This window comes from Ursus arctos, unplaced genomic scaffold, assembly GCF_023065955.2.
Source record: "Ursus arctos isolate Adak ecotype North America unplaced genomic scaffold, UrsArc2.0 scaffold_28, whole genome shotgun sequence".
Taxonomy (NCBI): domain Eukaryota; kingdom Metazoa; phylum Chordata; class Mammalia; order Carnivora; family Ursidae; genus Ursus; species Ursus arctos.
The window spans coordinates 31,835,958-31,863,289 of record NW_026622963.1 but is presented as its reverse complement, the minus strand read 5'-3'; the positions used below and the strand labels follow the sequence as shown (position 1 = coordinate 31,863,289).

The 27,332-nt window shown below is 50.0% G+C and overlaps 1 protein-coding gene across 3 annotated transcripts in view; it reads left to right on the top strand.

Moving 5' to 3' along the window:
• The window catches only part of NTRK3 (neurotrophic receptor tyrosine kinase 3), a 384,278-nt gene that overhangs the window by 209,334 nt on the left and 147,612 nt on the right, over positions 1-27,332 (top strand). For all 3 annotated transcript variants that reach the window (XM_026510431.4, XM_057303718.1, XM_026510432.4), the window contains exon 12: positions 12,449-12,637. In XM_026510431.4, the coding sequence (XP_026366216.1) occupies positions 12,449-12,637 (189 nt within the window). The remainder of the gene's footprint in view (positions 1-12,448; positions 12,638-27,332) is intronic.

The window sequence follows — 27,332 nt, the reverse complement described above, 5'->3', positions numbered from 1 at the left end:
CCATTGTTTCAACCACGGAGCCTGTGGTATTTTGTTACAGCAAGGAAAGGAACCTGATACACTTCGGGAGGCAGTGCCTACCCCTACCTGGGCTAGCCCTTGCACAGCACCTGTTTTCCGGTTGCCTGCTGTATGAAAGGCATCTTACTAGGGCCTCAAAGAACTTCTGAGATGCACAGGGCAGAGTTCTTGACCTTCAGGGGTTATGATCTAGAGACTTCAGGACCAGCTGAGGAACTTGAGCTGGGATGAACAAGGAGACAGATCAGTGTTAACCCCAGGACAATCTAACAACAGGACAAGTTCAAATGTAGGGGTCAAATATAGATACGGTTTTCTCATAGTTTTCTAAGGACGTGGTGTTTCTCATGAAAATGATAACACAGGCTAATGGCAAAACTAAGTTCCAAGGTGAAATTTCATAGGACCGTTCTGTGACTTGTCCACGGAGATACCTTGCCGTGGATGCAGGGTGGACGGCTGCAGTTACAGGACCCTGAGAGCTGGATGTGCAGTCCTGTTGGAGGCAACACTTGCCTTGACAGAGATCTGGGCCTGGGTGATGTTCAGCCAAGGTGGGCAGGTGCCAACCGCTAGTCCAGCGAGCAGTAGGTGAGAGACCACAGAAAGGCCAGGAAGCACACCTACAGCAGCCCATCACCTCCGCAAGGGCAGGGCCTATGGTGAGACGTGCATGGGGTGGGGCCTTTAGATGACGTTGAGCGTCTGCTGAATTCTGCGGGCAACACCATAGAACCCTGCAGAGAAACCTGGGCATGTCTTGACAGCCCTGACATCCCTTCCAGGGACAGTGGCAAAAATCTGCATTCTGTAGGGCATTTTCTGGACAGTCATGGGACTGACTTTGGCCTTGCACGGCCTTTCCCGAGACACACTTTCCCTTTGTCTGTGTCTCTCATGTGTGGTAGGCTTGTGGTCTAAAAGTCACTCCTTGTCAGTTTCTAATCTTAGGTAAAGGATTCACAGCCAAACTCAGGGAATCCCCAAACAACTTCCACAGATCCATTTGGTAGGGAGTCCTCACTGCTCTCAGAAATGCCATTTTGGGTCTTACTCCCAGATGGAGAACCACCCTTTACTTTTCTAGAGGAAGTAAGTTTGATATGAACTCAAAAGAGCACTGGATTGGGAGTCAGAAGAGCCAGGTTCAAGTCACAGCTCTCCCCTGACTCTGTGGTAGGTCAGTTTAACAACTCTGAGTCTCTGTTTCCTCATGTGTGAAATGGGAGGTGTAGTCCCTATCTTGAGTATGTCATTGGGTTGCTGTGGTGACTGAGTTCATGAGAGGAAATCGCCTTGTGAGTGACGATGCGTCATTCTGAAATAAGGGGTATCCCTTGCTGTTAGATTATGGGTTTTAATGCACAAAATCACGGGATCCTTCCATCCTTTTTTTAATTCATGTATAATTGACACAGAACATTGTGTTGGTTTCTGGTGTACAACATAACGATTGGATATTTGTATATTTTGTGACATAATCACCACAATAAGTCTAGTTAACATCTGTCATGGGTCTCCCATTCTGAAAGGTTCTATGATCTCATTTCCCTCCCTACTTGAGGCTGCCAGGAGGCCTTATATCTTTCCAGTGAACATTTTCTAATAAAGAGAGAAATATCTTCTTTGGCTGGCATAAGGTGACGGGCCAGGGTGAGCTGGGTGTGAACACAGGATTCTCAGGCCTTAGGAATGAGTTTGCAATCTCAGAATGACCTGGAAGAAGTCATTGCCCTTTCATGGTTTCTCTCCATCTATAAATTTAGGCCTCATTTCAGCATCTTGGATTTAGGGGCATTGTAGTTCTGACGCGTTTTCATTGTAGACCTCGCCGATTTGAGGCCATGTGATTACGTATCCTGACGCAGGTGGGGAGTGATTAAGAACATGGACTCTGGAGTCCTACAGCTCCATCTAGAATCACGACGTTGTCACTCACTAGCTGCATACGTTGGGCAGACTACCTCACTGCTCTGACTCTACTTACAGGACCCACCTCACTGAGCCACTGTGAGCACTGAAGGAGGTCATATGGACACAAAGCCCAGGCTGGTGTCTACTGGTCAATAAATGCCCAATAGGCTTTAGCTATTATTTTGGAGAAAGGAGCTGGGTTTTCTGCAGGTGACAGACAGTATGCGATGGCATCACTCCATATGTACTCGGAAGTACCATGAGGAGGGTTTCCTTCCGGTATACCCCAGCTAAGCTACTGTCTGCACAGCAGTGTGTGAACCCCACGCACCTGTGGGAGGTCTTTCTTACTGGGAAGCCCCCCCATCAGCCAGTGCCTACAGGGCCTCCGTTTCTCCTGACCTTTCACCTACAGGTCAACCAATGGGGTTTTAGATTCCCACTTGTGAACTAGGTAAAATCAGGCGCTTTTGGACTTTAGCTCCCATGAATTTGGCCTGTCAGTCTCTTGGCCACGGTGTTGAAATAAGATGGTCCAGATTGGGGCGCCTGGGTGGCGCAGTCGTTAAGCGTCTGCCTTCGGCTCAGGGTGTGATCCCGGTGTTCTGGGATCGAGCCCCACATCAGGCTCCTCTGCTATGAGCCTGCTTCTTCCTCTCCCACGCCCCCTGCTTGTGTTCCCTCTCTCGCTGGCTGTCTCTCTCCCTGTCAAATAAATAAATAAAATCTTTTTTTTAAAAAAAAAAGATGGTCCAGATAATGCAGAAGAGTTCTGTTAGTGAAAAAAGGTGACCTGAGTGCGTGGGAGAAGGGTACGGAGACATCAGTGATCCATGGCAGCACCTAGTACAGCGTGCTCACAAACGGCCATGTCTCCTTTCATTCACCAGAAGTGCCCATGAGGCTGTGGGAAAGGCTGTACATAATTCTTTAGGGGAAATAAGTGCCTCCATTTTGGGGTGACGCTGCCTAGTCTCAGTACGGTGGCTAAACATGAACTAGGAATGTTGAGACTTGAGCTGTAAGCTTTTTTATGGGGCCTTGGACCAAAGCACCAGGATTTCGTGTTCCACTTGTCTTATATGTGCAACTGGAAGGTAATTACCCGCTTCCTGTTTGTGCCTGGGATGTCCGACATTCTGTGTGTATAACGAGTCTTTGGAGAAAGCTGATGGCATTCACCTTCCCTCTAGGATGCATATTTTCTTGTTCTTAGGCCCCTTGCTGTCTGCCATTCTTTTGCCTCTGAGCTCCTACATAGATAGGACTTGCCCCTTCCAGCTACGACCTGGTGCATAGGCTCTGGGTCTAAAGTTCCCTGGAAATGTCATGAGCTCCACTCCTAAATGAAGCCAGTTTTCTACAGATGAGTCTCAAGAGAATAAAGATTGGGAAGGAGATTGTGTTGATCCATTGTAACCTGTCCCAGCGTCAGGAAAGCAATGCTGGCGGGTCAGGCAGCATGGCACCGTGGATTGAGCCCAGACCGTGAGGTCAGATAGATGTGAGTCTGTCTACCATTTATTAACTGTGTGACCTTGGGCAAATGATGAAACCTTGGACTTCAGTCTCCTCAACTGCATTACTGGGATGGCAGGATCTACCCCCAGGGTTGTCGCGGTGATTAAGTGAGGTAAGGGAAGCCCTGTGCTCAGAGCGCCAGTCCTGCCTTCCCTTCCCTTTCCTTAAATGCCTGTCCTTGGGCTGCTTGATCAGCGGCATCATTTTCAATCACCAAGTGATACCCCCAAGCTATGGATGCTATGAGGCATGGACAGTGCCTTCGTTCCTGTAAGAGACTGGGACGGAATTCAAGCCAGAGAATAGAGCTTATCTTTTGGGAAATGATTCAGGGAGGGGCACAGAGAAGTGAGGAGGGGCATGGCATCTTGGGCAGCCCTCAAGCCCAGGGAGTCATGGTGGCGACTTCAGTCCAGAAGCTGGAGGAGACACAAAGGGGAAGGGACCCCAGGAGCTGGCCCAGGAACAGGCAGTTGGTGACTTGTTCCCAGGTATGCTCTTGGGCACAGCCCGTGTTCACTTGGCCTCTGTCCCACATCTGCCAATAAAAATTAAAGAAATTGATTTTCTTTTGTTTGCCTCTGAGGACTAGGCTCTTTTTATGAGACAGTAAATGGAATCCCTCTCTGAGCGTGGCTGGATTTTTAATTGTGTTTGTTGTGCTTTCACCTTATTCCATTTTGTGAGTTCCTGCTTCCAGATTTGTTGATGCGAAGCTCTCACCCAACAGGGACACATCAATATTTGATTTTTATCAGTAGGAAAAGGTTGAGGTTTTTAAAAAATCATTTTCTTAATCCAAAGGTTGGCTTGTTTGCTTCATTCTGACACATTAAAAACATGAGACCCATCCAGGGTTGTTTTCTTTTACTTCCCAAGTCCGATCTGGGGCGGGGGGAGAGTCTCTGTCAACAGCGGAGGTCATGCTCTGGCTCTATGTCAAACTAGATTAGATTAGACTAGATTAGATTAGATTAGATTAGATTAGACTAGGGGCACCTGGGTGGCACAGTGGTTAAGCGTCTGCCTTCGGCTCAGGGCGTGATCCCGGCGTTATGGGATCGAGCCCCACATCAGGCTCCTCCGCTATGAGCCTGCTTCTTCCTCTCCCACTCCCCCTGCTTGTGTTCCCTCTCTCGCTGGCTGTCTCTATCTCTGTCAAATGAATAAATAAAATCTTTAAAAAAATAGATTAGATTAGATTAGAGCTCGATTTTGGGACAGAGAGCTGGGAGGAGACATTTTAAAGTGAATTACATCGTTGAGGGTGAAAGATGCATCCTTTGCATAGGACACTTTTGTAAAGATTTGTGGAGAACGGTGTGAAGGAAAAATTAAAGTCACCTTGTTTAACGTGGGGATGGTTTCATTTTTGTATTAGTCAGCACGAGCTAGGTTATTCTGTGATAACAAACAGAAGCCCTGTCAATATCTGTGATTTAGAACCACAAAGCTGTATTTCTCACTTACGCCACACACGCACCTGGTGAGGGATGGAACCCTCTGCTCTGTGTCGGCCTCACTCAGGGACAGAATCTGCCTGAGCCTCAGACTTCCACGGTTGCCAAGGCGGGGCAAAGAGAATGCAGCAGGTCGCACACTGGATCTTAAAGCTTCTGTGTGGAACTGATGCAGACTGCTTCTGCTCACTTCTCATTAACCAAGGAGAGTGATGGGGTGCTGTGTAACTTGAGGGGGTGCGGAAAACTGCCCTCCCAGCAGTGCCTAGAAAGGTTTGGTCAACAGCAGTCATAGTAATCACAGTTCCTAAGAGGGTTTTCTGAATTGGTACGTGAAATTGCCCCCCACCTTGGAAGGAAGCACAAAGATAAATGAAGGAATGTAGAAATGGATGGATTCTGGCCCCAGGATTTTACGATTTAGTCATAAATTTGGCTACCCAAAGTTATATGTCTTGGTACTGCCTTGAAAATACTTGGTGATCTATTTCTAGATGCCTTGGTTCAGATGTCCCGGCTTTTTTATGTGGCGTCATGTATTTATACCAAGTTTTGCTTGTAAATAATACTTCATGTCGGGGCGCCTGGGTGGCTCAGTCCGTGAAGCATCTACCTTTGGCTCAGGTCATGATCTCAGGGGTTCCTGGGATCAAGGCCCAAGTGGGGCTCCCTGCTCAGTGGGGAGCCTGCTTCTCCCTCTCCCTCTGCCGCTCCCCGTGCTTGTGCTCTCTCTCTCTCAAATAAATAAGATCTTTAAGAAAATACTTCATGTCAGCAATAGTATTGAGAAAATGGGTGGTTGGGTGGGAAGGGTAAGAACTTTGGAGATGGACAGAGATTCATACATAGGCTCCATCACTTCCGACCTAGGCGATTTTGGGAAAATGAATTAAACTTATTTGAGGATCACTTTCCTAGTTGGTCAGATGGGAATGACAGTCTATTTTGCGGGTCAAATGAAAAGAAAATAATTGTTATAATTACATCCTTAGAACTCTGAGTCATTTCTTTGGAAATTAGAGAAGAACCACGTCTACAAACTGGCTGAGCAAATGCCATTGTGTTGAACTAGTGACTGGATTTTCTTGGGGATAAATTTCTGAGAATTGTTAATGCTTTGAAAGTTGGGGAATTGCTGGATATTGGAGAAGAAATTCCAAAGAAGTGTTGCCCTTGATGAAAGAGGCGGTGTTTATGTGTTAACGCATTACCAGGGAGCAGGCTGCTTTTCCCCCGCTCGTTTTGTGCAGTGTGCAAACAAGTGCACCCCCCCTTGTCCACGAAGAGCCCTGACTCACCAGAGGCTTCCGCAGGGTGCCTTGTCCTTGCAGACCGCATGGCCACTTGCTTCCCTCAGATCCTCTGCAATGGGGCCTCCCCCACCGGGGTCAGAGCCCACTGTACTGCAGTGAAGTTCTGCCTCATGGTTTCACCAGAGACCTTCGCTTTCTGGGGGCACCTGACCCCACATTGGAATCAACCGCTTATGAAAATATAAGTGATTCCATTTCGGCCCCCTATTTTTTCCTGTTGAAGGAGCAGAGAGGGAAAGAGGCTGTTTAAAGACTGGGCAAGATACGTGCTGGGGCCATGAGCCTTTCTCTAATTATCCAGTGGTTCCATTAGGGTATGGTTGAAGGCAAAAACGCACTCTAGGCCTGAAAGAAAAAAAAAAAAAGGCACTGATTTGGGAAGAGAATCATGTGATGGGGGGTCTGAGCTGACCTAGATTCACTCCTGACTCAAAAGCTTGAACTGACCAGCAAGCCTGCAAACCTGTCTCTTTTCCTTTTTGTTTATTAGTGCCGTATAACAAAGTAATTGTGGCCTGGATTAGGATTAGGAATGAATTAGTGACAGCAGAGAGGCCCGGCACGGGTACTAGACAGCGTGTGTGTGTGTGTGTGTGTGTGTGTGTGTGTGTGTCGGGAGCTCAGAGTACAGCAAGCTTGACTCCTCCTCCTGACCTGCCTGAAGCCTTGGTGGCTTCAGGAAAACCGAGACACTCCCTGGACAGACGAGCTCTCCCCCACGTTATTCCTTCTTCTTTGTATCTTAATAAATTCTTCTCTGTGGTTATTAAGGTGAGAAGAAATGCTTCTTCCTCACAGTGGCCCCAGGTCTGTGGGTTTTCCCCTGAGACATGAGACCTGGCCAGAGCTGGAAAGATAAATTGGTTCCTAGGGTGAATGTGGGTGCCCCGTCAGCGGATCTCAACCCGGGGCACTACTGTCACCCCGGAGGGTATTTGCAGATATGTTGTGTGCTGGGTGGGGAGACTGGCTTTTTTAACATTTATTTTAAAATTTTTTTATTAGACCTTATTTTTCTGAGCGGTTTTTGGTTCATAGCAAAATTGGGTGGAAGGTAGAGTTCCCTTATATGTTCTCCCCCCCCACACACACACATACCTAGCCTCCCTCATTATCAGTGGTACATTTGCTGCCACTGATGAACCTGGGACTGCCTTGGAACGCCCAGGTCCACAGAGGCCACATATCCTGCCATACCCAGAGCAGCCCTGTCCCTAAAGGACTTGTCTCACCCCATCGCCGGCTGCAGCCGTGCTGGGGACCCTGCTGGACGCCGGCGCAGGTGTGCGGGGCAAGAGTGAGCTGCAAGGGTCTCCTCTTATGTTCTTTGAAGAGGGGTCTCTGCACTGCTTATTGGCTTTTATTTTAAGGAATGTGGTTCGTGGAAGAGCAGAGGTGAGTAAGGGGGCCTCGGGGACCAGACAGCGGTCTGACGGCACCGTGTTCTTTTTGATGTGGATATAGCTGAACGCGAGCGTTCGGCAGCTCTGGGATGCAGAGCTCATGATGGATTATCTGTAATCTATCTGCGTGAGTCTGATGAGGTGACCCACGCTTGTCCCTGTTCGCAAGGCTCAAGAACCACCTCTTCAAAAAGGGTCTCAGGGACCTGCAATTGAAGGCAGCTGCTCAGGAGGAGGATAATGTACCTGAAGTGACCAAGTGTCCCCTTGAACACACGCTCTCCCCCGCCATGGGCTGCACTTTCTGGATGGCAGCACCTCGTCACCATCATGAGCTCAGGCTCTGGGGCAGACCAGGTTTGCAGCCCAGCGAGCATCCACCACTCCACATCCCACTTTGTGCTGTGTGTCCTTGGGCAGGTCACTGCTCTGTGCCTCAGTGCTTCCATCTGTAAAATGGGGAGATTAAGGTACCAATGCCACAGAGGCATTATAAGGTTCAAGACATTGCAGTTACAGAGCCTGATGCATAGAAAACTCTCAGTAAAGATGGCAACAATGGTGAGATCTCCAGTTGACCCCTTCATCCCCATAGTTGAATGTTTTCCTCCCGTCGCTCCTCTCTGGGACCCGCTCTCACTAAGGTCACCTTCTTGTTGACAGATACGGTGGCCTATTTTCATTCTTCATCCTATTGGCCTTAGTAGAGGATGCTCTTGAACTTCTAGGTGTTCTCCTCCTTTGACTTCTAAGTCAATGTCATTTTCAGATTCTCTTCTGCTTTTCTGGCCATTTCTTCTCATGTTCCCCTTCCTCTGCCCGCATTCTAAGTATTAGGTTTCCCAGGGCTTCGAAGTCTGTTTTATTCGTTTATTTCTGTGAAGTCTTCCTGGGTGACCCTGTCCCTTCCTGTGGCTTGGGAGCCTGTGGCAGGACCCTTCTCCTCTCTGTGGCTCTTACCTGGTCCTCTCAGATCCTGGAATAATGTTGAGAGAGCAGGGACTGTTTTAGATCACAGGCTTTGGAACTTTGTGTGGACCACTCGCTGTCCATTGACGACTCCCTGAGACACAGATTCAAAGAAACAGCCTTTCGTAAAACCCTCAAGTCCTGTCGTTTCTGTCTTCTCCAAACTCCTCCTGATTCTATATCCTGCCACCATATTGCTATAACAGCCCACATCCCATAATGCTGAGAACAGACCGGTCGCGGTGGGTTGGGGGGGGCTTCTGTCCTCTTTCCCCCCCATTTGCCCCTTTGTTTTGCTAAAGCCTCCCCTCCTGCTGCTTCCCAGGAAGGGGGAGGTGAGTGTCTACACACCTCTAAGTACCTGTCTTCTGCCCTTACGGTGTGTGAATACACTTTTATTTATTTTTTTAAAGATTTTATTTATTTATTTGTCAGAGGGCGAGAGAGAGCACAAGCAGGAGGAGCCACAGGCAGAGGGAGAAGCAGACTCCCCACTGAGCAAGAAGCCCGATGTGGGGCTCGATCCCAGGACCCCGGGATCGTGACTTGAGCCAAAGGCAGATACTTAACTGACTGAGCCACCCAGGCCGTCCGTGAATACAGTTTTAGGGGTAGAATTCTAGGCTGAAAATTTGTCCACCAAAAGTCTGAAGGAATTGGGGCACCCAGGTGGCTCAGTCAGTTGAGCCTCCAAATCTTGATTTTAGCTCAGGTCCTGATCTTAGGTTCCTGAGATCAAGCCTCGTATTGGGCTCTGTGCTCAGCAGGGAGTCTGCTGGAGATAGATTCTCTCCCTCTGCCCCTCAATCTTTCTCTTTTTCTCTTTAAAAAATAAATAAATCTTAAAAAAATTTGTAGGGATTTCTCAGTGCGGTCACAGTGGGTCGTTAGGGAGAATTGCATTGTCTTTCTGATTTCTGTTCCTTTTGAAATAGGACCTATCCCTCCCTCCTACAAGCTCTTAGCATCTTCCCTTTATTCTCAGGGGTCTGGCACTTTATAACTTTGTGCCTTGACATATGTGTGTGTGTGTGTGTGTGTGTGTGTGTGTGTGTGTGTGTGCGCGCGTGCGCTCATGCACACATGTGCATATATTAATTATGCTTCAAACTGAATGGACAGGTCATTTGGAGAAATTTTTCCCTAAATTTTATCCTCCCTTCCATTTTTTTCTCTTCTCTGTCCATCCCTTTCTCCCTCTCCCTACCCCGCCACCTTTCTTTTAGTCCGATATTGAATCTCTGGATTGAATCTTTAATTTTCTTCTCTTTTCTTTCCTATTTACCTCCTCTTTCTGTTTTGTTTGCCTTTCTGAAAAATTTCCTTGGCTTTATCTTCCACTCCTCTTTGACTTTCGAATTCTCATGGTCGTAATTCTCAAGGACTCTTTCTGACCCTTGAATTGTTCGTGTTTTAAATATCTTGTTTTATGGATGTGAGGTCTTCATTTGTCTCTCTGAGGATATTCACGATTAAAAAAAAAAAAGTCTTCTGTTCCTTGCGTTGCTCTGTTTGCTGCAGGTCCCTGATTGTCTTGTGGTCTCTCTTTCATGTTGAAGCTTTGCTGAAATGTCCGGGGAGCCTGGGCTCTTCTCTCATATGTAGGAATTGAATTCTAGAAAGCACTTTATACATATAGATGAGCAATCAGCTATTAGCCTTCACTATGGCATGATCACAGACTAAGCATGACTTCATTGGGAGACCACCAAATGTCAAAATCTAGGTACTTTTCTTTTTTTAAAGATTTGTTTATCTTTAAATAAGAGAGAGAGAGAGAGAGAGGGAGAGAGAATGAGTGTGCAGGGGGAGCGCAGAAGGAGAGAGAGAGTATCTTAAGTAGACTCCCCGCTGAACGTGGAGCCCAATGCAGGGGTCAATCTAATGACCCTGAGATCATGACCTTGGCCACAATCAACAGTCAGATGCTTAACCGACTGAGCCACCCAGGTGCCCCAACATCCAGGTGTTTTTTTTGAGGCATTCAGCAGAGAAGCACCCTCTGTGTCTCCTGCAGGGGAGGAGATGGGGGAGTAGGGTCAGTGAAGGTGTGGGCATTCTTGGTTTCTGTCTTCCAGGAACAGGAAGAAAGGAAGCAGCCCTTCCCCTCAGCCTTTCCACTTAATTTTCTCCAGGAAGAAAACACTAGCCTGGTGGGCTGGGGCCAAGGTCATGGCTTGGGTACTTTGTTTCCAGCCCCAAGCCGTGCTCCAGCCTTCCGGGTTACCCTGTCCATTCAAGTCCTGGGCAACCCAGCAGAACTGACTTTCTCTAAATATTCCCCCTGCAGCCCCTCTGTAAGCAGGCTTACATCATTTCACTTTTCATCTTCTAGAATGTTGAAATATCTTGTTTCTCCTTGTCTCTCCTCCTTGCTCTTGATACACCAATATTTCTGTAATTTCTTTATATTTTAGAGACATTTGGGGAGAGAGGAAGGAGAAAACCTGTGCCCCACTTTCAGTGTTTAATTGGAATCACGACGAAGTTTCTCAGAGTTTACAAGGTGTTTTCAGGCGCTGGCCTCTGTTCGCAGGGCGAGTGATTATTGCCACGCATTGCTTCTTTTCCACGTGATCTCCAAACCCCATCAGGCATTTGTCGTGGTTTGGAATAAGCCTGTCTGTACCGATGGAGTGGAATTCACGGTCCTCAGTTCGTGTTTACTAGTCTTCCTTTTAGTTCTGCTTCATTGGTGCCTCCTCGCTATTCGATGGGACGTGTTCTCCCTGTAAACTTCCGTAGATGTAATGGACTTCTACAGCGGAAGTGCTGTACAAGCCACAAAACCAAATCGCAGCAGGCACTTTGTCTTGGGACCACGTGTCTTGCAAAGCAGCCATCTCAGACACCAGCTGTAAGAAGCCACAGTCATAGCCGATGCCCTTGATGTCAGTTTTATTTGTACGTATGGGAGAATCGCCCCACCGGACAGAATCCTTGCTCTCCCAAGACTGTGGCAACAATGACCTTTGCCAACTTGTGTTTGTAAATAACCTGAGTTCCTGAGTTACTTCTTTGGGTTGGAATGTGGTGGAGTGGGGGTTGGTGAAGATGCAAACGATGTTCCTTGGGGCCACTGGGGCAGTGTGGGTCTTCCGAGAGTGGGCAGCTGACCCAGTTGCAGGAAGGTTAACAGTGATGCCGCCGAATCTGTGTCACTTTGAAGACTGGCTCAGGTTTGATCCCGGCCCATACTGGGCTTATCTCCTGTGGACTGGGAGAGGCCACGGCAGAGTCCAGTGAAAGCTGGATACCTTCCTGTAGGAATCTGAGGGCCGCTCTGGAAAGGCTAATCCAGGCACTCCAAGCCCCTCATCAGAGGTTCTAGAGCCTGGCTGTGCATGGGACTCACAGGGGAGTTCATTAAATCCTGATGCCCAGGTGCGTCCCCGGACCAACTGAATCAGAAACTGGGGGTGGGACCCACCATCGATCGTTTCTCAAGCTCCCGAAGGGAGGAGGGACAGGGAGCAAATTACTGCTGGGTACTTTTTTTTTTATCCCGTTGTTGCTACATAAGCAAAGAACTCATTTAAAATTTGCATTATTGTGAACTGATCTGGATTTGGGGAAAGTGAAAATAATTCATGGCAGAGTCATTTTGATACGCTCTCTTGCAGCTGTTTCCATGGTGTGATGGGGTGGACGCTTTTCTCTCTCAAGAAAGAGAACAAAGGGGTGGTTCTTTGAATGCAGACTCCAGAGCATTCAGGGTGTATTCTTCCAGTGGATTTCGCTCTTCTGGAAATGTGGTGGCAGAAATAGTGAGAGGATCCATGGGCAGGGCTGGGCACTGGTCAGGTGTGACTTCACTGATGTCCTGTGTCCCTCTTGGTGTGCACAGGGCCCGTGGCTGTCATCAGTGGCGAGGAAGACTCAGCCAGCCCGCTGCACCACATCAACCATGGCATCACCACGCCCTCATCATTGGACGCCGGGCCAGACACGGTGGTCATCGGCATGACCCGCATCCCGGTCATTGAGAACCCCCAATACTTCCGTCAGGGACACAACTGCCACAAGCCAGACACGTGTGAGTACTGGAGTAGAGCGTTGTCCCTTCTGGGGAGGGCGGGGGAGGCTGGCATGGCAATAGACCACGTAGCTGGGGTTCTGGAACCTTCTGAAGTGACCTACCACCTGCTAACCTCCCATTCTCTTAAGGGACCCTCCCTGTTTGTCTCAAAACTTGAAAAATAGCCTGGGCAAGGGGTCTCCACTGGGGCAGAGTCCCCTGGGCAGAGAGGGCTCAGGGTGGGTAGCAGCCTGGATGCAGGAGGTCCAGCCCTACATGGAGACGTGCTCCCACTCTGTCAGGGGGATCAGACAAGGCTGGTCTTCTCTGTAGACCTGGCCTCTGCGTTTAGGAAATGTAACCTGACTCTGTCCAGACAATAGCCCCTGAGGTTACCAGACCCTCCACCCAAACCTCCAGGAGAAGGGAAGGGAATGAAGGGTGGTGAGTACCGTTTGAATGGAAACATCTCCCTAGCTGCCCCTCCAGTGCCCCGAAGTGTGCACTTTCTGAGAATTTCCTCATGGCCCCACTGCTAGGACAGCTCACCCCCTCTGCAGATTTCTCACTCAGGTCAGAGGATTCAGGGCACCGGTTTCCTCCTCGTTTCTTGCCTGCTGTTGGTTCCAGTCCCTCTCCTTGTATGTCCGCTGAGCTCCTCTAGGGCCTCTCCCAGCTCCCACGGCCTCTCCCCGCTTCCGGAGCCTCCTTGGCGTGGGCCTTCCATTCAGCAGGTGTTCCCTTTGCCATGTCCCAGCTCCGTGTAGGCCTAGCAGCCCCAGTGCACACCCTCCCCTGCTCCTGCCGTCAAGAAATGGTCAGCTAGGTTCAGGAGAGAGTACAGAGGCCCCTGGAGACTGAGAGCTGGAAGGGATGGGCTAGGTGAAGGCGTCATTTTACGGACAGGAAAAACATACTGGGAGGCTGTGAGTTCCTCTTCCCTGTTCCCTGGCTTCTGCCATCAGTTCTCTTCTTCTCTCTGCTGGTCTAGGGTTCCGGCTGAGGAAGAAGCACCCCAGGTCTCTCTGGCACTGGCTGAGCGCTCTGTCCTCGGGCCACACCGTAGCTCACAGAACTCTTGCTGCCCACGCTGGTCTGTCTTACAGCCGAGCAGGCACTTGGCTCTCACACTGACCTTCGCTTCTGTTTTTCTGGTTCTGAGTTTTAGTGAGAGGATTGTCACAGTGGGAGGGACTGGGCTCGAGTCAGAATTGTGTGCCTCGCCACCTTGGGTGTCCTCCAGACTCTGTCTCGGCGTTTATCGGACACCCCCTATCAAAATAGCAGGGGACGCAGTGCTAAGAACCGTTCCGCTCTGGCTAAAGGCCTTGCCTCAGGTCAGGTTCGTCTTGGACTGACGTGGGTGTGGCTGGAAGGAAAGCCTTTCTGTGATGGTAGCATGGGGTCCAGGCTTGGTCTGGAGTTGGTCATGCGGAGCTTTCTATGGCGATTTTGCTGGCATTTGAACAGAGACTTAAACATTGCTGTACTGAATATACAATTGATTCTCGTTATTTACAGTAGTTATGTTCCAGTAAAGTCACCACGAATGCTGAATTAGTGGACACTGGACCATTGCTCCTAGGGGACATATGGGGTTAGGTTTCTGTGAATGTCTGGTCACAACATTTCCTCAACAAACCAATGCATAACCTGTTTTATGTGTGCTTCTGTTGGAAGACGTCCCATTGAATAGATATTGTTGGTTCGTTAACATCGAACTCGGGGTCGGCAGCGCAATGACTCAGGCCTCAGCAAAGCTTACCTAACCCACGATCTCGAGCATACCTGTTTGCTCCATAAGGCCCACCCCGGCCTTCTTGCTCATAGGAATGCTAGATGCCCTTCAGCACTATGCTCCGGCCATTTCAAACAGTGAAATTGCTCACAAAAGGCACAAATACGCAAAAAATGGCACCAAATAGACGACGAAGGGGACACCGGTTTCTGTTATGAGAGCTGAAACAGAAGGCAGAGCATCACGTGGGAGTGTGCCCGTCGGGGGACTCCCATGTCTCCTCACTCCTTTCACGTTTATGAATGACCACAAAAGCGCCGTGAGTGTCGGTTTGGGGGTTACACACAAGTTTTAGCGAGGAGGCGAATTTGTACCAGAATCCATGAATAATGAGGATGGGCAATATGCCCTTTAGGGGAAGTTCTGAGCTTCTGATGTAGTCTCTGGGTCACGTCTGTGCTCGCGTGAGTTCCTGACACCGGCTTCTCCGTGGATGTCCGATGGGGATGAATCTTGCACGCGGGAAGAAAGTTTCCTCTGGGTCATCAGAGTAAGTGTGAGCCGCGGAGAGAGCTATGGGATCTGAGTGTCCCTCAGTGTCAGGATCCCTGCCCCAGCCAAGGAGCGATGGCCTTAGGAAACTGCCCCGAGAGAAAGCCTTCCTTCCTAATCTCTGGGTTTGTGATTTGAAGCCATCTTTTGAAAGATCCAGGCGGTACTTCCATGTAAACGAGAAGGGGTGGTGGAGATGGAGGGGAAACAGGTTTATTGATGAAGACGGGACAGAATAAGGAAACAATCCCTCATCCGAGGGGAATCAGGAGCTGACTCCAGCTTGTTAAAACCCTCTGAGGGGCGCCTGGGTGGCCCAGCGGTTGGGCGTCTGCCTTCGGCTCAGGGCGTGATCCCGGCGTTACGGGATCGAGCCCCACATTAGGCTCCTCCGTTATGAGCCTGCTTCTTCCTCTCCCACTCCCCCTGCTTGTGTTCCCTCTCTCGCTGGCTGTCTCTATCTCTGTCAAATAAATAAATAAAATCTTTAAAAAAAAAAAACCCTCTGATATTAGGGAAGGTTTCCTTTTCAGGGAAGCAGGACATTTTGTCCTATCAGTAGACAGTGGATGGCTCTGAATTGTTTCCCATGGCGATAGCAGACAGTGTGCAGGAGCCTTGTAACTGGGTTTCTACCCCTGCCTCTGTGGGCCCCTGGTTGATTCCCGCCCGGGATAGGCAGCGCCCGCCCCGCCCCTCAGCTGAGATTTACCAGCTAAGCAGCGGCGGGTCTCTGATTACAAAGGCTTCATCGGTTGAGAGAAGTGACTCCAAGACACATCCCCGAGTGTGATGAGACACTATCATAAATAATTAAAGCCACATGCACTGTGGCAGATAAATAAGCAGCGAGCACTCGTGACTCTGCAGACAAGGCTGGGGTCACCTTTGAGGGGATGGCAAGAAATAAGGGATTCAGGGAAGAGAAGTGCTTATAGTGTGAGCCCCTCGGGGGCTCTCCCGTCTGATTCCCTTGTGCATCCCGTGTAAAAGTGTGCAACATGGGAAGAAATGGCAGGGACACCGTGCTACCTGACTTGAGACAGCATTTCCCCGAGTCTCCCCATGATGGATGTAGCATGAAAGCACTTTGCGTTCTTAGACATGTGTTTATCATAAATGGTGGGACCTTTCCAACCAGAGTGATAAGAACACTGCTCCTTTCCCCGCCTTTCCCTCTATCTGTCTTCCATCGCGTCCATAGCATTTTTCATAGCATGTCAGGGCTGCAGGGATGTTTGGAGAGCACTTCACACCATCCCTTATCAGAGGCTTGCCTGCATTCCCAGCAAGCACTCCGTGCGTGGCATTGGCTTTATTCTCAATGTATTCAACCTTTCTGGGGATTCTGAAAGACCCCAATGAAAAAGCTCCTACTCGGGGACAGTATGGAATCTGATGCCTAATGAGGCCCCCTCATTGTTTACTGAAAGCCCCCTGGTTCTCAAAAAGTCAGGAAATAGATCCAGGCCTCCTTGTCACCCAGCCTATTTGGGGCTAGGTCCTACAGAATGAGACACCACGGGGCTGCTCTAGAGGGGTCAGTGGGGAGAAGTTGGGAGGTGTTTTTGTAGCAACACAGGGCCCTCGGTTACCTTGGTCTCCCTTGTGACAGCCCTCGGCCACAGCAATCATGCATATGCTGGGGCTGGGTCCCCGGCTGCCCGGAGGAGTCGTGCTCTGGCTCTTTCCCACAGGCCAGCTGGAAGGCGCTTTGGCTCTGCTTCAGGCCCCGGGGTTCTCTGTTCATCCTCTTTACAAAACCCATTCTCAGAAGACTGTTTGCCTCTTGGTTGAGAGAGCAGAGGCCATCTGGCGAGCTAACTTGTGTCCTTCCCTCCCTCCCTCTGTCCCCAGGTCAGGGCACGTGCCTTATTCACAGGTTGTCTCTGTCTTGGTTGTCGCCTTCCCAGAGCCAGCCCTCCCCACCTCTCCATCCCTCTGATCTCTGCCCCTCCTGGTGGGCCGGTGCACAGGGACCTTTCCCTGCCCCGGCCAGCCGTGCCTTCCTCTCTCTTCCCCTTCAGAGAGTGCCGCTTGCTCACCTTGTACTCACCCTTGAACCTCTTCAAGGTCCCTGCCCTGCAGCTCCCTGTCTCTCTCCGCTTCCCCAGGAACCCTGACTTCGCCATCCTTGATCTCTGCAAAATTTAACCACATTCCTCTTTGTCTGTGCTCATTCTTAGCATCCAGGCCACGCTCACTGAGCTGATTTTTCTCCCTTTCATCTGTTCAGTCCATATTTATTGAGAGTTTGTGGGAAGCCTTCCTTTGGGCTTTGGAAACAATGGAGAACAGAACACGCATGGTCCCTGCCCACAGGGACTTGTGGCCAACTATAGCTTATCTCCGAGATGCAAATGGCACCCCCTGCTCCCTGGGGACCGCTCACAGGGCCTTGTGTTCTCACCCTCCAACTTGCTGCCCGTGATTCCCCAGCCTCTACCCCTAGAAGCTTCTTTCCAGAATGCCAAACCCACACCGGCAACTGTTGCTTTAGTGTAATTTCTGTTTGAAATGCCCGTGTCCCCTCCTGGCTTGGTCCTTATCCCCCTTTCTTCCTTTCTGCACCCTATTCATCGTTCAGCATCTGGCTCATTTCCAACCTCTTCCTAGGCCCAGGCTATGGCCAAGTGACCTTTTCTCCCCGGGAACCCCTGGCCTAGAGTAAATGCCATGCACTAGTCTTGAATGACTTTGAATCAAATCTTAGGTCATCCTGTCACTTCTCAAAAATGTGTGCTCTGTTTCCCAAACCCGACTTTGAATTTATTCCAAGAAGTAGCTCTTATGTGTCATAATTCTTCATTTGCTATTGAAGATAGAGCATGGGACGAGGGTCCAAGGAGATAGCAAGTAGCGCTGTGTGTCGGGTGACGCCTGGCGGGAGTATCTTCGTGGCGCGGGCTTTCTAGAGCTGGCACGGACAGAGGGAAAGGTTGTCGATCTGCTCAGCAGTCTGCTCTGGACCAAGCATGAGGCTGGCCCCCCCACCCCGAGGAAGAGGCTGCTGTTCCCATTGTACAGATGGAGGACTGAGGCTCAGTAAAGCTTAAGTGACTTGTTCTAGATCACATGGCTCTTGAGAGAGAGGCTGAGATCAAAACCCAGGCCTGCTGATGATAGCGTCCTTCATTTTTCTGTCCAATCACATTGCCAAGGATTCCAGTGCTCCCCAGGCATTTGCTCTGTACCCCCTGAGCTCAGGGCCACTGGCTGGTGAGGAACGAGGATGGTTTTGTTGTTCTATGGAGGCCCACTGTTCTCATTTCCTGGATCAGGACAGTGCTGCGGATAGGCCGTTCGGACTTGGGATTCCCAGGAGGACCGCGGCTGAAACTCCCTGTAGTCGTGTGGCCGGGTCAGCACCTACCCCTCGGAATTCTCCACAGAATCAAGTCCCCAAGGTACCATGGTTGCCTTCCGATATGGTGATACTTGGTTCTAGGGTGAAGTCAGTTTTTATTTACTTTTCATTTTTAGAGCAGTTTCAGGTTTACAGAAAAATTAAGTTGAAAGCACGGAGAGTTCCCCCTCACCCCCTCCCACTTCTGCCACCAGTTTCCCCTGTTGTCGCCACTTCCCGTCAGTGTGGTGCATTCGTTACAACCGATGGTGTGGTACAGTCCACGGAAGCCCGTGGTTCACAGTAGGGGTCACTCTTGGGCTTGTGTAGTCAGTTCTGACCAAAGCAGGGTGGTGTCCCACCATCACAGCGTCACACAGAATGGTCTCACTGCCCTTGCAGACCCTCTGCCGCCACCGGGTCCTCTCCCCTCCCCAGCCCCTGGCGGCCACTGCTCTTTTTCCTGCCTCTTGCAGCCCGGCCTCCTCTGGGTGTCATAGGGTTGGAATCCTGCAGTAGGCCGACTTTTCCGATTGGCTTCTCTCACTTCATGGTGGACATTTGAGGTGGTTCCATGTGTTTTCCTGACTTGATAGCATATTGCTTCTCACCACTGAATAATGCTCTGTCGTGTGGGTGTCCTGCAGTTTATCTTTTCTCCCATTGGAGGGTGGCGTGAGCTTCCCGGGGCTGCTGGGACAAAGTACCCCAACCTGGGGGGCTTCAAACAATAGAAAGAGACTAGAAGTCTAAAGCAAGGTGTCGGTGGGGCCACACGGTCTCCAAAACCTGGAGGGGAGCCCTTCCTTGCCCTTATTTAGCTCCTGGTGGCATTTCCAGGGCCCCTTGTCACCACACCACTCCAGTCCTCTGCCCTCCAACCACATGTGGCTGTCGTCTTCTACGCACATCTGGCCCTGTTGGCTTAACACCCCTCCCCCCACCCCTGCTCTGGGATGACCTCATCTTGACTTAACTGTTACATCTGCAATGACTGTTTCCAGAGAAGGTCACATTCTAAGGTACTGGGGATTAGGACTTCAACAGACCTCTTTTTGGAGGTGCACACTCAACCCTCGGCAGATGTCTCGCTTGCTTCCTCTCTTGGACAATGACAAATAACCCTCCTGTAAACACTGGTGTGCAGGTTTTGTGTGGGCCTAAGTGTTTAATGCATTTGAGTGAACACCTCAGGGTGTGGCTCCTGGATTGTATGGTAAGGGTATGTTCAGCTTTGGAAGAGACTGCCTAAGTGGCTTTGACAGTGGCAGCCCGAAGTTCTTTCCATTTCGTATGAGACTGGTCTCCATCAATCTGCGCCCACCGAGGATCTCCTGGGGCTTGTCAGTGCGCACCTGCCTTCTTAGCGTGCTTTCTGGAGTGTGTGTGTGTGTGTGTGTGTGTGTGTGTGTGTGTGTGTAAACCTTCTCTTGTGCTCTGGACTATACCAGCACCGACGACAGAGTAATTCTTACTGGATATTCACATAGATGGTAGTGAGCATACTTGGCTTCCAACTGTCACTGGCCAGAGACCCATCAACCACGTTCACTGTAAAACCAGCCCCTTGGTTGACTGATGGGCGTGTTTACCCCAGTGTCAACCCCCAGCCTCCGGTGGCCTTCACCTTTCCAGCCACTGTTTCCCTTTCTGGTTTGGCTTCCCTGAAGCCTTGCTAATGCCTTCTCTTTCCCCATGGGTCCATGTCATGCTGGCTCTACACTTCCAGGCCTCGTGCCCTGGCTCACTTTTTGGTTTGGTTGTTTGTTATTTTGGTCTATTGATCAGATGCTTATTTTTTTAATTTAAATTCAGTTAATTAACATATAGTGTATTATTAGTTTCAGAGGTAGAGATCAGTGATTCATCACCTGCATATGACACCCAGTGCTCATTATATCCCGTGCCCTCCTCAATGCCCATCACCCAGTTACCGCCCGCCCCCACCCTCCCTTCCAGCAACCCTCTGTTTGTTTCCTTTGATTAAGAGTCTCTTATGGTTTGTTTCCCTCTCTGATTTTGTCTTGTTTTATTTTTCCCTCCCTTCCCCTATGATCCTCTGTTTTGTTTCTTAAATTCCACATATGAGTGAGATCATATGATAATTGTCTTTCTCTGGTTGACTTGTTTCGCACAGCACAATACCCTCTAGTTCCATCCGTGTTGTTGCAAATGATTTCATTTTTTGATGGCTGAGTAATATTCCATTGTATATATGGAACACATTTGCTTTATCCCTTCATCTGTCGATGGGCATCTGGGCTCTTTCCATAGTTTGGCTATTGTGCACATTGCTGGTATAAACATTGGGGTGCAGGTGCCCCTTCGGATCACTACATTTGTATCTTTGAGGTAGATGCCTGGTAGTGCGATTGCTGGGTCGTAGGGTGGTTCTATTTTCAACTTTTTGAGGAATCTCCATACTCTTTTCCAGAGTGGCTGCACCAGCCTGCATTCCCACCAGCAGTGTAAGAGGCTTCCCCTTTCTCCACATCCTTGCCAACATCTGTTGTTTCCTGACTTGTTAACTTTAGCCATTCTGACAGGTGTGAGATGGTACCTCATTGTGGTTTTGATTTGTATTTCCCTGATGCTGAGTGATGTTGAGCATTTTTTCATGTGTCTGTTGGCCATTTGGATATCTTCTTTGGAGAAATGTCTATTCGTGTCTTCTGCTCATTTCTTGATTTGTTTTTTTAGGCTTATTTGTTCCTTGGGTGTTGAGTTTGTAAGTTCTTTATAGATTTTGGATACTAGCCCTTTATCCTGATATATCGTTTGCAAATATCTTCTCCCATTCTGTCAGTTGTCTTTTGGTTTTGTCGACTGTCTCCTTTGCTGTGCAAAAGCTTTTTACCTTGATGAAGTCCCAATAGTTCATTTTTGCCTTTGTTTCCCTTGCCGTTGGACACATGGCTAGCAAGACGTTGTTCTGCTTTCCACACGAGTTTCTATGCTTTGAACCATAGGTGTGCATTTAACTTTCAGCCCCTCCTGGCTGTCACCTCTTCCTGCTGCTTCCCTGGACCTGTCACACACCCTCCCTGGCTGATTTGGCAGCTCTGTTCTGGGGTCTTCTTCTTAGCCCCTTGCTCTCATGAGGTGGTCTAAACCCATCTCTCTTGGTTCCCTCACACTCTCTTTTTCCCTTTGTTCCCTGGCCAGTGAGCAACCATTCACTGCTTTCTCACCAAGTGGCAGGCACCCTGTAATGGGCCCTGGAGCGGAGTGGAGTAACACCTCTTGGGCTGCGTTGCAGCTGTTTGGGGGGTCCTAGCCTCATTCTCTTTTCCCAGGGCATCCCCCTCACACACCAGCCTGCAAGACAGGAGTTTCCACACAGATGACCAAGGCTGGGGCCGCTGGGTCTGTGGACTGTGCCCCATCCGCCAGAACGCATGGTTCCTTTAGCGGGAGTGACAAGTGGCTTGTCTCCTCCTCTTCTGGACCAGTCGGCCGTGGAGCTTGCCTCCTGTGGAAGAGGGGCTGCCGAAGCTGGTTTCCCAGCTGTGCCGGGAGCCCAGAGCCCGTGCGTGTACTGCAGTGTGAACAGCGCGTCGGCGTGATGTAGATTTCTGTCCCCTTCTGTCCCAACAAACATCGCTTAGTGCAGGCTAATGATGGGTGTTTATTCCCAGCCACGTAGCTCGGCGTAATGGACTTGCAGATGAAATATGGAAAATGGGCTCCTTTGTCTGCGAGGCTGGGGCCCCTCCTGTCACGAGGAGCAGAAGCGGCAGCGGCAGCCACTGCTCTTGCCGAGGACGGCTTTCTAGGTTTTTCTGTAGCAGAAGTTCTGATGGACTTGCCTGATGGAAGGAAGGGGATCTGGTTACAGGGCTGGGCTGGGAGCTCCTCCTCTGGGAGTACAGCTGAGAGGAGGAAGCTGGCCTATGAAGGCTGCCGTTTGCTCCCTGTGGCTGATCTAGGAGGCAGGCTTGGCTAGATGTGACACGGGGGGGGGGGGGGGGGTTCTGAGGCATCGCCGCCTTTATTCTGCCGACTGGATCTTCATGGGCCAACTGCCTGTCCAGCTGTGGATCAGATCTTGGGGAAGGTAATATTGACATTTTGCCTTAGCCTTTTTCACCAATGGGTTGTCTCCAGGCCTTGCTTGCCATTTTTTTTTTTTTAAAGATCCTTTTATTTATTTTCGAGAGCGCGAGTGAGTATGAGCAGGAAGGGCAGAGGGAGAGGGAGAGAGAATCTCCAGCAGAGACTCTCTGCTGAGCATGGAGCCTGACATGGGGCTCAACCCCAGGACCCTGAGGTCATGACCTGAGCTGAAACCAAGAGTTGGACACTTAACTGACTGCACCACCCAGGTGCCTCTCATAGAACATTTTAAGTGAACATAAGTTAGGATTGTTTCCCTCTGATTTCTCTTCAGTCCTATTTTCAGATACAACTAGAATAAGTAGCAGACCCCCGAGGATCCCGCAATGCTAAGTTTGGTGAGCCCAAGGTTTCTAGAAGAGAGGATTGCTCGGGCACATTCCCACTTAACTTTCCTTCTAGAAAGAGCTGGATGATGCCAGAGTAAGTTATCTTGGGAGTCAAGGCCCTGAAGCCCTGGGCCCACAAACTTGTCCTGAGGGTCTCAGCCCCTAGAGAGTAACCTCTGTTGGTCACTGACTCCCACGACCCCCACATCTAGGCATCATCGAAGCATGACATTTTGTCTTTGTTCTCCTCTGTCCCAGGAAGAAAAAAAAAATCAAATGATGCCATTTCCCCTAAATTATCTGAATACGCTAGACATTCCTGAGCACACACTTTGGAGCTGTAACCAACTAGTCCAGAGGGACAGACTCACCTCCATCTCCCTGGGCCAAGACAATCTGCCTTCCTTGTGACTACCATGACCTCATCTGTTTTGTGCTTCCGTGCCGTAATCACATACTCAAAGTTAGTAGCTGCATGCAGTCATGCTAATTAAGTAATTAGGTATAATTGTGCTCACTGTAAATACACAGTAATTGGCTTAAAAAAAGTACTTGGGGGATAAGCATGTGCTTCAAGGTGGAGGAGGTGAAGCACGAGAAGACCCCCAGCCTGGTGTAGCTTCACTGCAGTGCGGGCCCAGGGAGGTTGCACCCAGCAGTTGAAAGTGAGGAGGATGGGGAGCAGGTCCCTCGTGTCCTGCTTAGAGACCCACAAGCAGAAGGACTGCTTGTCTCCTTGGCATGTCCTCAGACTTGTCTTCCAGGAGTGGGGGGATTAACTCCTCTCTGGAGACCCTCTGCAGCTCAAGCCTTCCCAGAGTTACCTTTCTCTCTTCTCCTCCAACTGGATGCTGGCATCCCGGCTGCTTTGAGGTTTCTCTGGGTGATAATTCAGAACCAGCCGAGAAATACACACAGGGGGCGGAGAGGGATCAAAAGTCGGGCTTCATGGCTGGACTGGAGAAAATTGCTGGGACTTGAAGCCGAAATGGGCTTCTTAATGCCTCTGCCAAGCTTGAACTCGGGAGGCACATACAGAAGTAGCACCTGCGGAGAGATGTTCCTCCAGTTGCATGAAGGGTTGGGGTCGGCCTCACCTTTTGCAAGTCTGGGAGCTTAGCCGCCCTCTGGAAAACCACGCATGCAGGGAGAGTCTCCCTTTTCTGCGTTAGGCCTGCTCAGAAGAGAAGTAGGATGGTGAATGATGGACCCTGCTCATGTCACCTGTCAGATACCTCACTCACTTCTCAGAGGGAGGAGCCAGGGACATGGGTCGAGCGAAGGGCTGGGGTTGCTTCCCGTGTCTCCAAGGAGATAAAAACTCCTCTTTTATGGGCAGAGGCTAAAAGGCAGGGAAAGAGAAAAAAAGAACCTCCCTCTCATCCTTAGGGACAGCAGGGGGCTCTGTCATTAGTGGTGGTCTCTATTAGTATTCTCTTTCCAGAAGCCCTTTTCCAGGAGAGAATGGTCATCATTTCCATTTCCTCTAAATGAGCATATGAGTCATAATCCTGATGGGAGATTGCCAAAGAGGCCGGAGGTTCTCGTTCCCATTGTGCTATATTCTTAATGGTCAATAACTAAAAACCCAAGCACTGCCCATCTCTTAGCCAGAAGCCCAGAGTCCAAACGCCCTTCTAACTCCTCCCCAGCTGCCTTTAATGCTGTGTGATCTTGAGGGATGTGAATAGGCATTTCTCAAAAACAATGTTCCGTGCTCAAGTAGTTTAGGAAAACGTGGATTAAGTAAGTGTCTTACTGTGGGATTCTGAGAGCCTTCAAGGATAAAGGTCATTGCAGCTTCGCAAGAGGGGCCTCGGCTCTGCAGCATTTCCCAGATTTATTGAGCCTCTGAGCCTGATTCTTGAGGTATACCTGTTGGCATCGTTGTGGACACAGATGTTCAGTGGCTCACATTCTGGGCTGTTCTGGGGGCTTGGGTTCTGTTTTTGCCTCCCCAGCAGATGTGGTAAGTCACCTGACACAGTGCCCAGATGGGCCTGAACCCGTTTGGCACGTGCACTGTTACATTTCTTACCAAGCCTCTGGGAGGGACAGGAAGTGGCTGCGTTCCATGGGAATGCCCAGAGTTGGGGTGGTGGCATTCTTCGGGATTTCTGGCAGAGAGCTAAGTGCCCTTCATTCAAATGGATCAGGGGGGTCTTTGTCTGTTGTTCTCTGCCTAGAAGCTCTTGCAGGTGCTTCTAACGCTTCCTAAACCCCCAGATCCGGAGATGCTCGTCATGGCCAAATTTTCACTGCATTCCTGCTTCCTGCATTTCACTGTTTCCAAGCAGATTTGCCACTTAGGCTTGAAATCTCAGGGAGCTATTCCTAAGGAGAAAGGCACAAAGATGCAGGATGCTGCCACCCAAAGCACTGTTTCCAAACCATTGTGTGGCACGTCAAAGCACCTCTTTATTTCAAGAAGGGTATATAATGCTTGTGGCATGGAGTGGGCCCGGGCAAGGTCTCAGCCAGCCAAGAGAGTGAACTGAACCCTTGGTTATAGGGCGTCCTTTCTCATTAGAAAAGAAAGTAAAAGGAGTGTGTGTGTGTGTGTGTGTGTGTGTGTGTGTGTGTGTTGGGCAGGGAGGGGGGTGCGGGCTGGTCCTAGACCTTGGTCCCAGCCCACCAGCTCCGTCACTGCATGACTGTGGGCAAGGCATCCATCGTCTCTACACTTGAGAGGAGAAAACGTGAGCACCTTGGCTGGTACGTTGTGAGACGCAGCGGCACGAGAATTTGGAAGTGCCCCGTCAGCCTGCCTAAGTGACACGTACACGATCGTCCTTCCCTTGACAGCAGTATTTTTACAACTGTTGTTATAATTCCCGATTCGAATATACTGTTGGGGGAAACCAGCTTTGGTGGTGTCAAAAGTAGAGGTTTTCAAAGACTGATGATATTTCTCAAAAGACAAGGATCCTTCCCTCCCATGACTTCTTTTCCCCACGTCTGAGAAATAGCATTTTCTCACCCAGCTCCGCAGCCCCAGAGACGCCGTTGGGAGTGAGGGCTGTGATATGTTTGTTGTCAGGAAGTGATGGATGTAGATGTGCGAGGGCTCAGGCCAATTTCCTTTTGGGTTAATGAGACCGAAAAGCCGTGAGCCCAGCGCGGGGATGGCAGACAGATTCATGGTGGGATTCTTTGGTTCGGTTGGTTTTTATTCTTTGCTTTTACCTTTCTTATCAGCAAACATGATTTTGTCGAAACTGCCGGGTGCATAAGCCTCCCTGCTTTCCTGTATTCCTGCCAAGTGCCTCATACTGAGTTACTTCTGTGTCTGTGCCTGTATGGTACCCTCTGCCGTTAGGGCTTTAATGCCCATCTGCTCAAGTGACTTCTTTTTTGCTTGTTCTTTTTTTTTTTTTAAGATTTTGTTTATTTATTGGAGAGAGAGAGAGCATGAGTAGGGGGAAGGGGCAGAAGGAGAGGGAGAAGCAGACTCCCCGCTGAGCAGGGAGCCCGATGCGGGGCTCGATCCCAGGACCCCGGGATCGTGACCTGAGCCAGTGGCAGACGCTTAACCGACTGAGCCCCCCAGGCGTCCCCTTTGCGTGTTGTTAAACATGAGCATACAAGCCTTTCATTCTTTCTCTGCAAACATACATGAGACCTCCAGGCACAAATGTACACGTCGGTGGGTCTTGTCATATTTGCACACATAACTCATGTTTTGGACCGATTTGGACTGATTGTGTCAGTTGAGATCCTTCTGGCTGCGAGTACTAGACCGTCGTGAGCCACTGGGCTTCCACAAGAAGGAAACGGAGCATCACGGAGCTCCAGTAGAGAGCTAGGGGAGGCGCCTGGGGAGTGGGGACTTCAGCTCTGCTCTTCCGGGATTCTCTTGCCTCTGTCTTTCTGTGTCTTGCTTTACCACCAGACTGGCTCCCCTCATGGTTACAGAATGCTGGCCAGCAGCGGCAGGCATCACCGCTAAAGCACACGGACCAAGGGCAGCATGGAGTTGTCTCTTCCTGTGTGTCGACTGAAATTGAGAAAACCTTTCCCTGAAGCTCCCAGCCGTCTTTCCCTCCTGTCTCATTGGCCAGCATTATGCCCTGTTCCTAAAGCAGTCACCCGCAAAGAGAACGGAATCACCTCAGGCTCCTCCAGATTGTCCTCTGGGCTTGGGGACGGAACTCACTTTCTCCTGAGGCGTGGGGCTGTCTGGAGGGGAGCGGATAGATACCTGCACAGAATCAGGGTTCTGTTAGCAGGGAAGAAACGAGAAGTGGCTGTTAGAAACGGCCGTGGCTGCCCCTGGAGTTCCTCTCCGAGGCTAAATCATGCTCACCCCATCATCTGGCCTTGCAAATGGCTGTTGTCCTGCTCTTCTGAGAATGAGCAGAGGCCTCTCGGGGTAGAGGCGGTAGGAGGAGGATGAGAACACTGATCCTGTGTCCGTTCCACTCCTTGTATTTCTCCTTTTAGGGGAGAGCAAGCTGGGTAACTTGTGGTTGTCGTCAGCGCTGTTCTGGTCTGGAAACCTGTCCTGCTAATTTTCAAGGCTATACTTACATGCCCGAGCAAAGAAACATTCCTTCATGTGGCTCTAGCTGGAACAGTGATCTCAGTCGAGCAAGCTGTGTGAGTTCCTAGGAGCTGCTGTCTGAGCTCCTT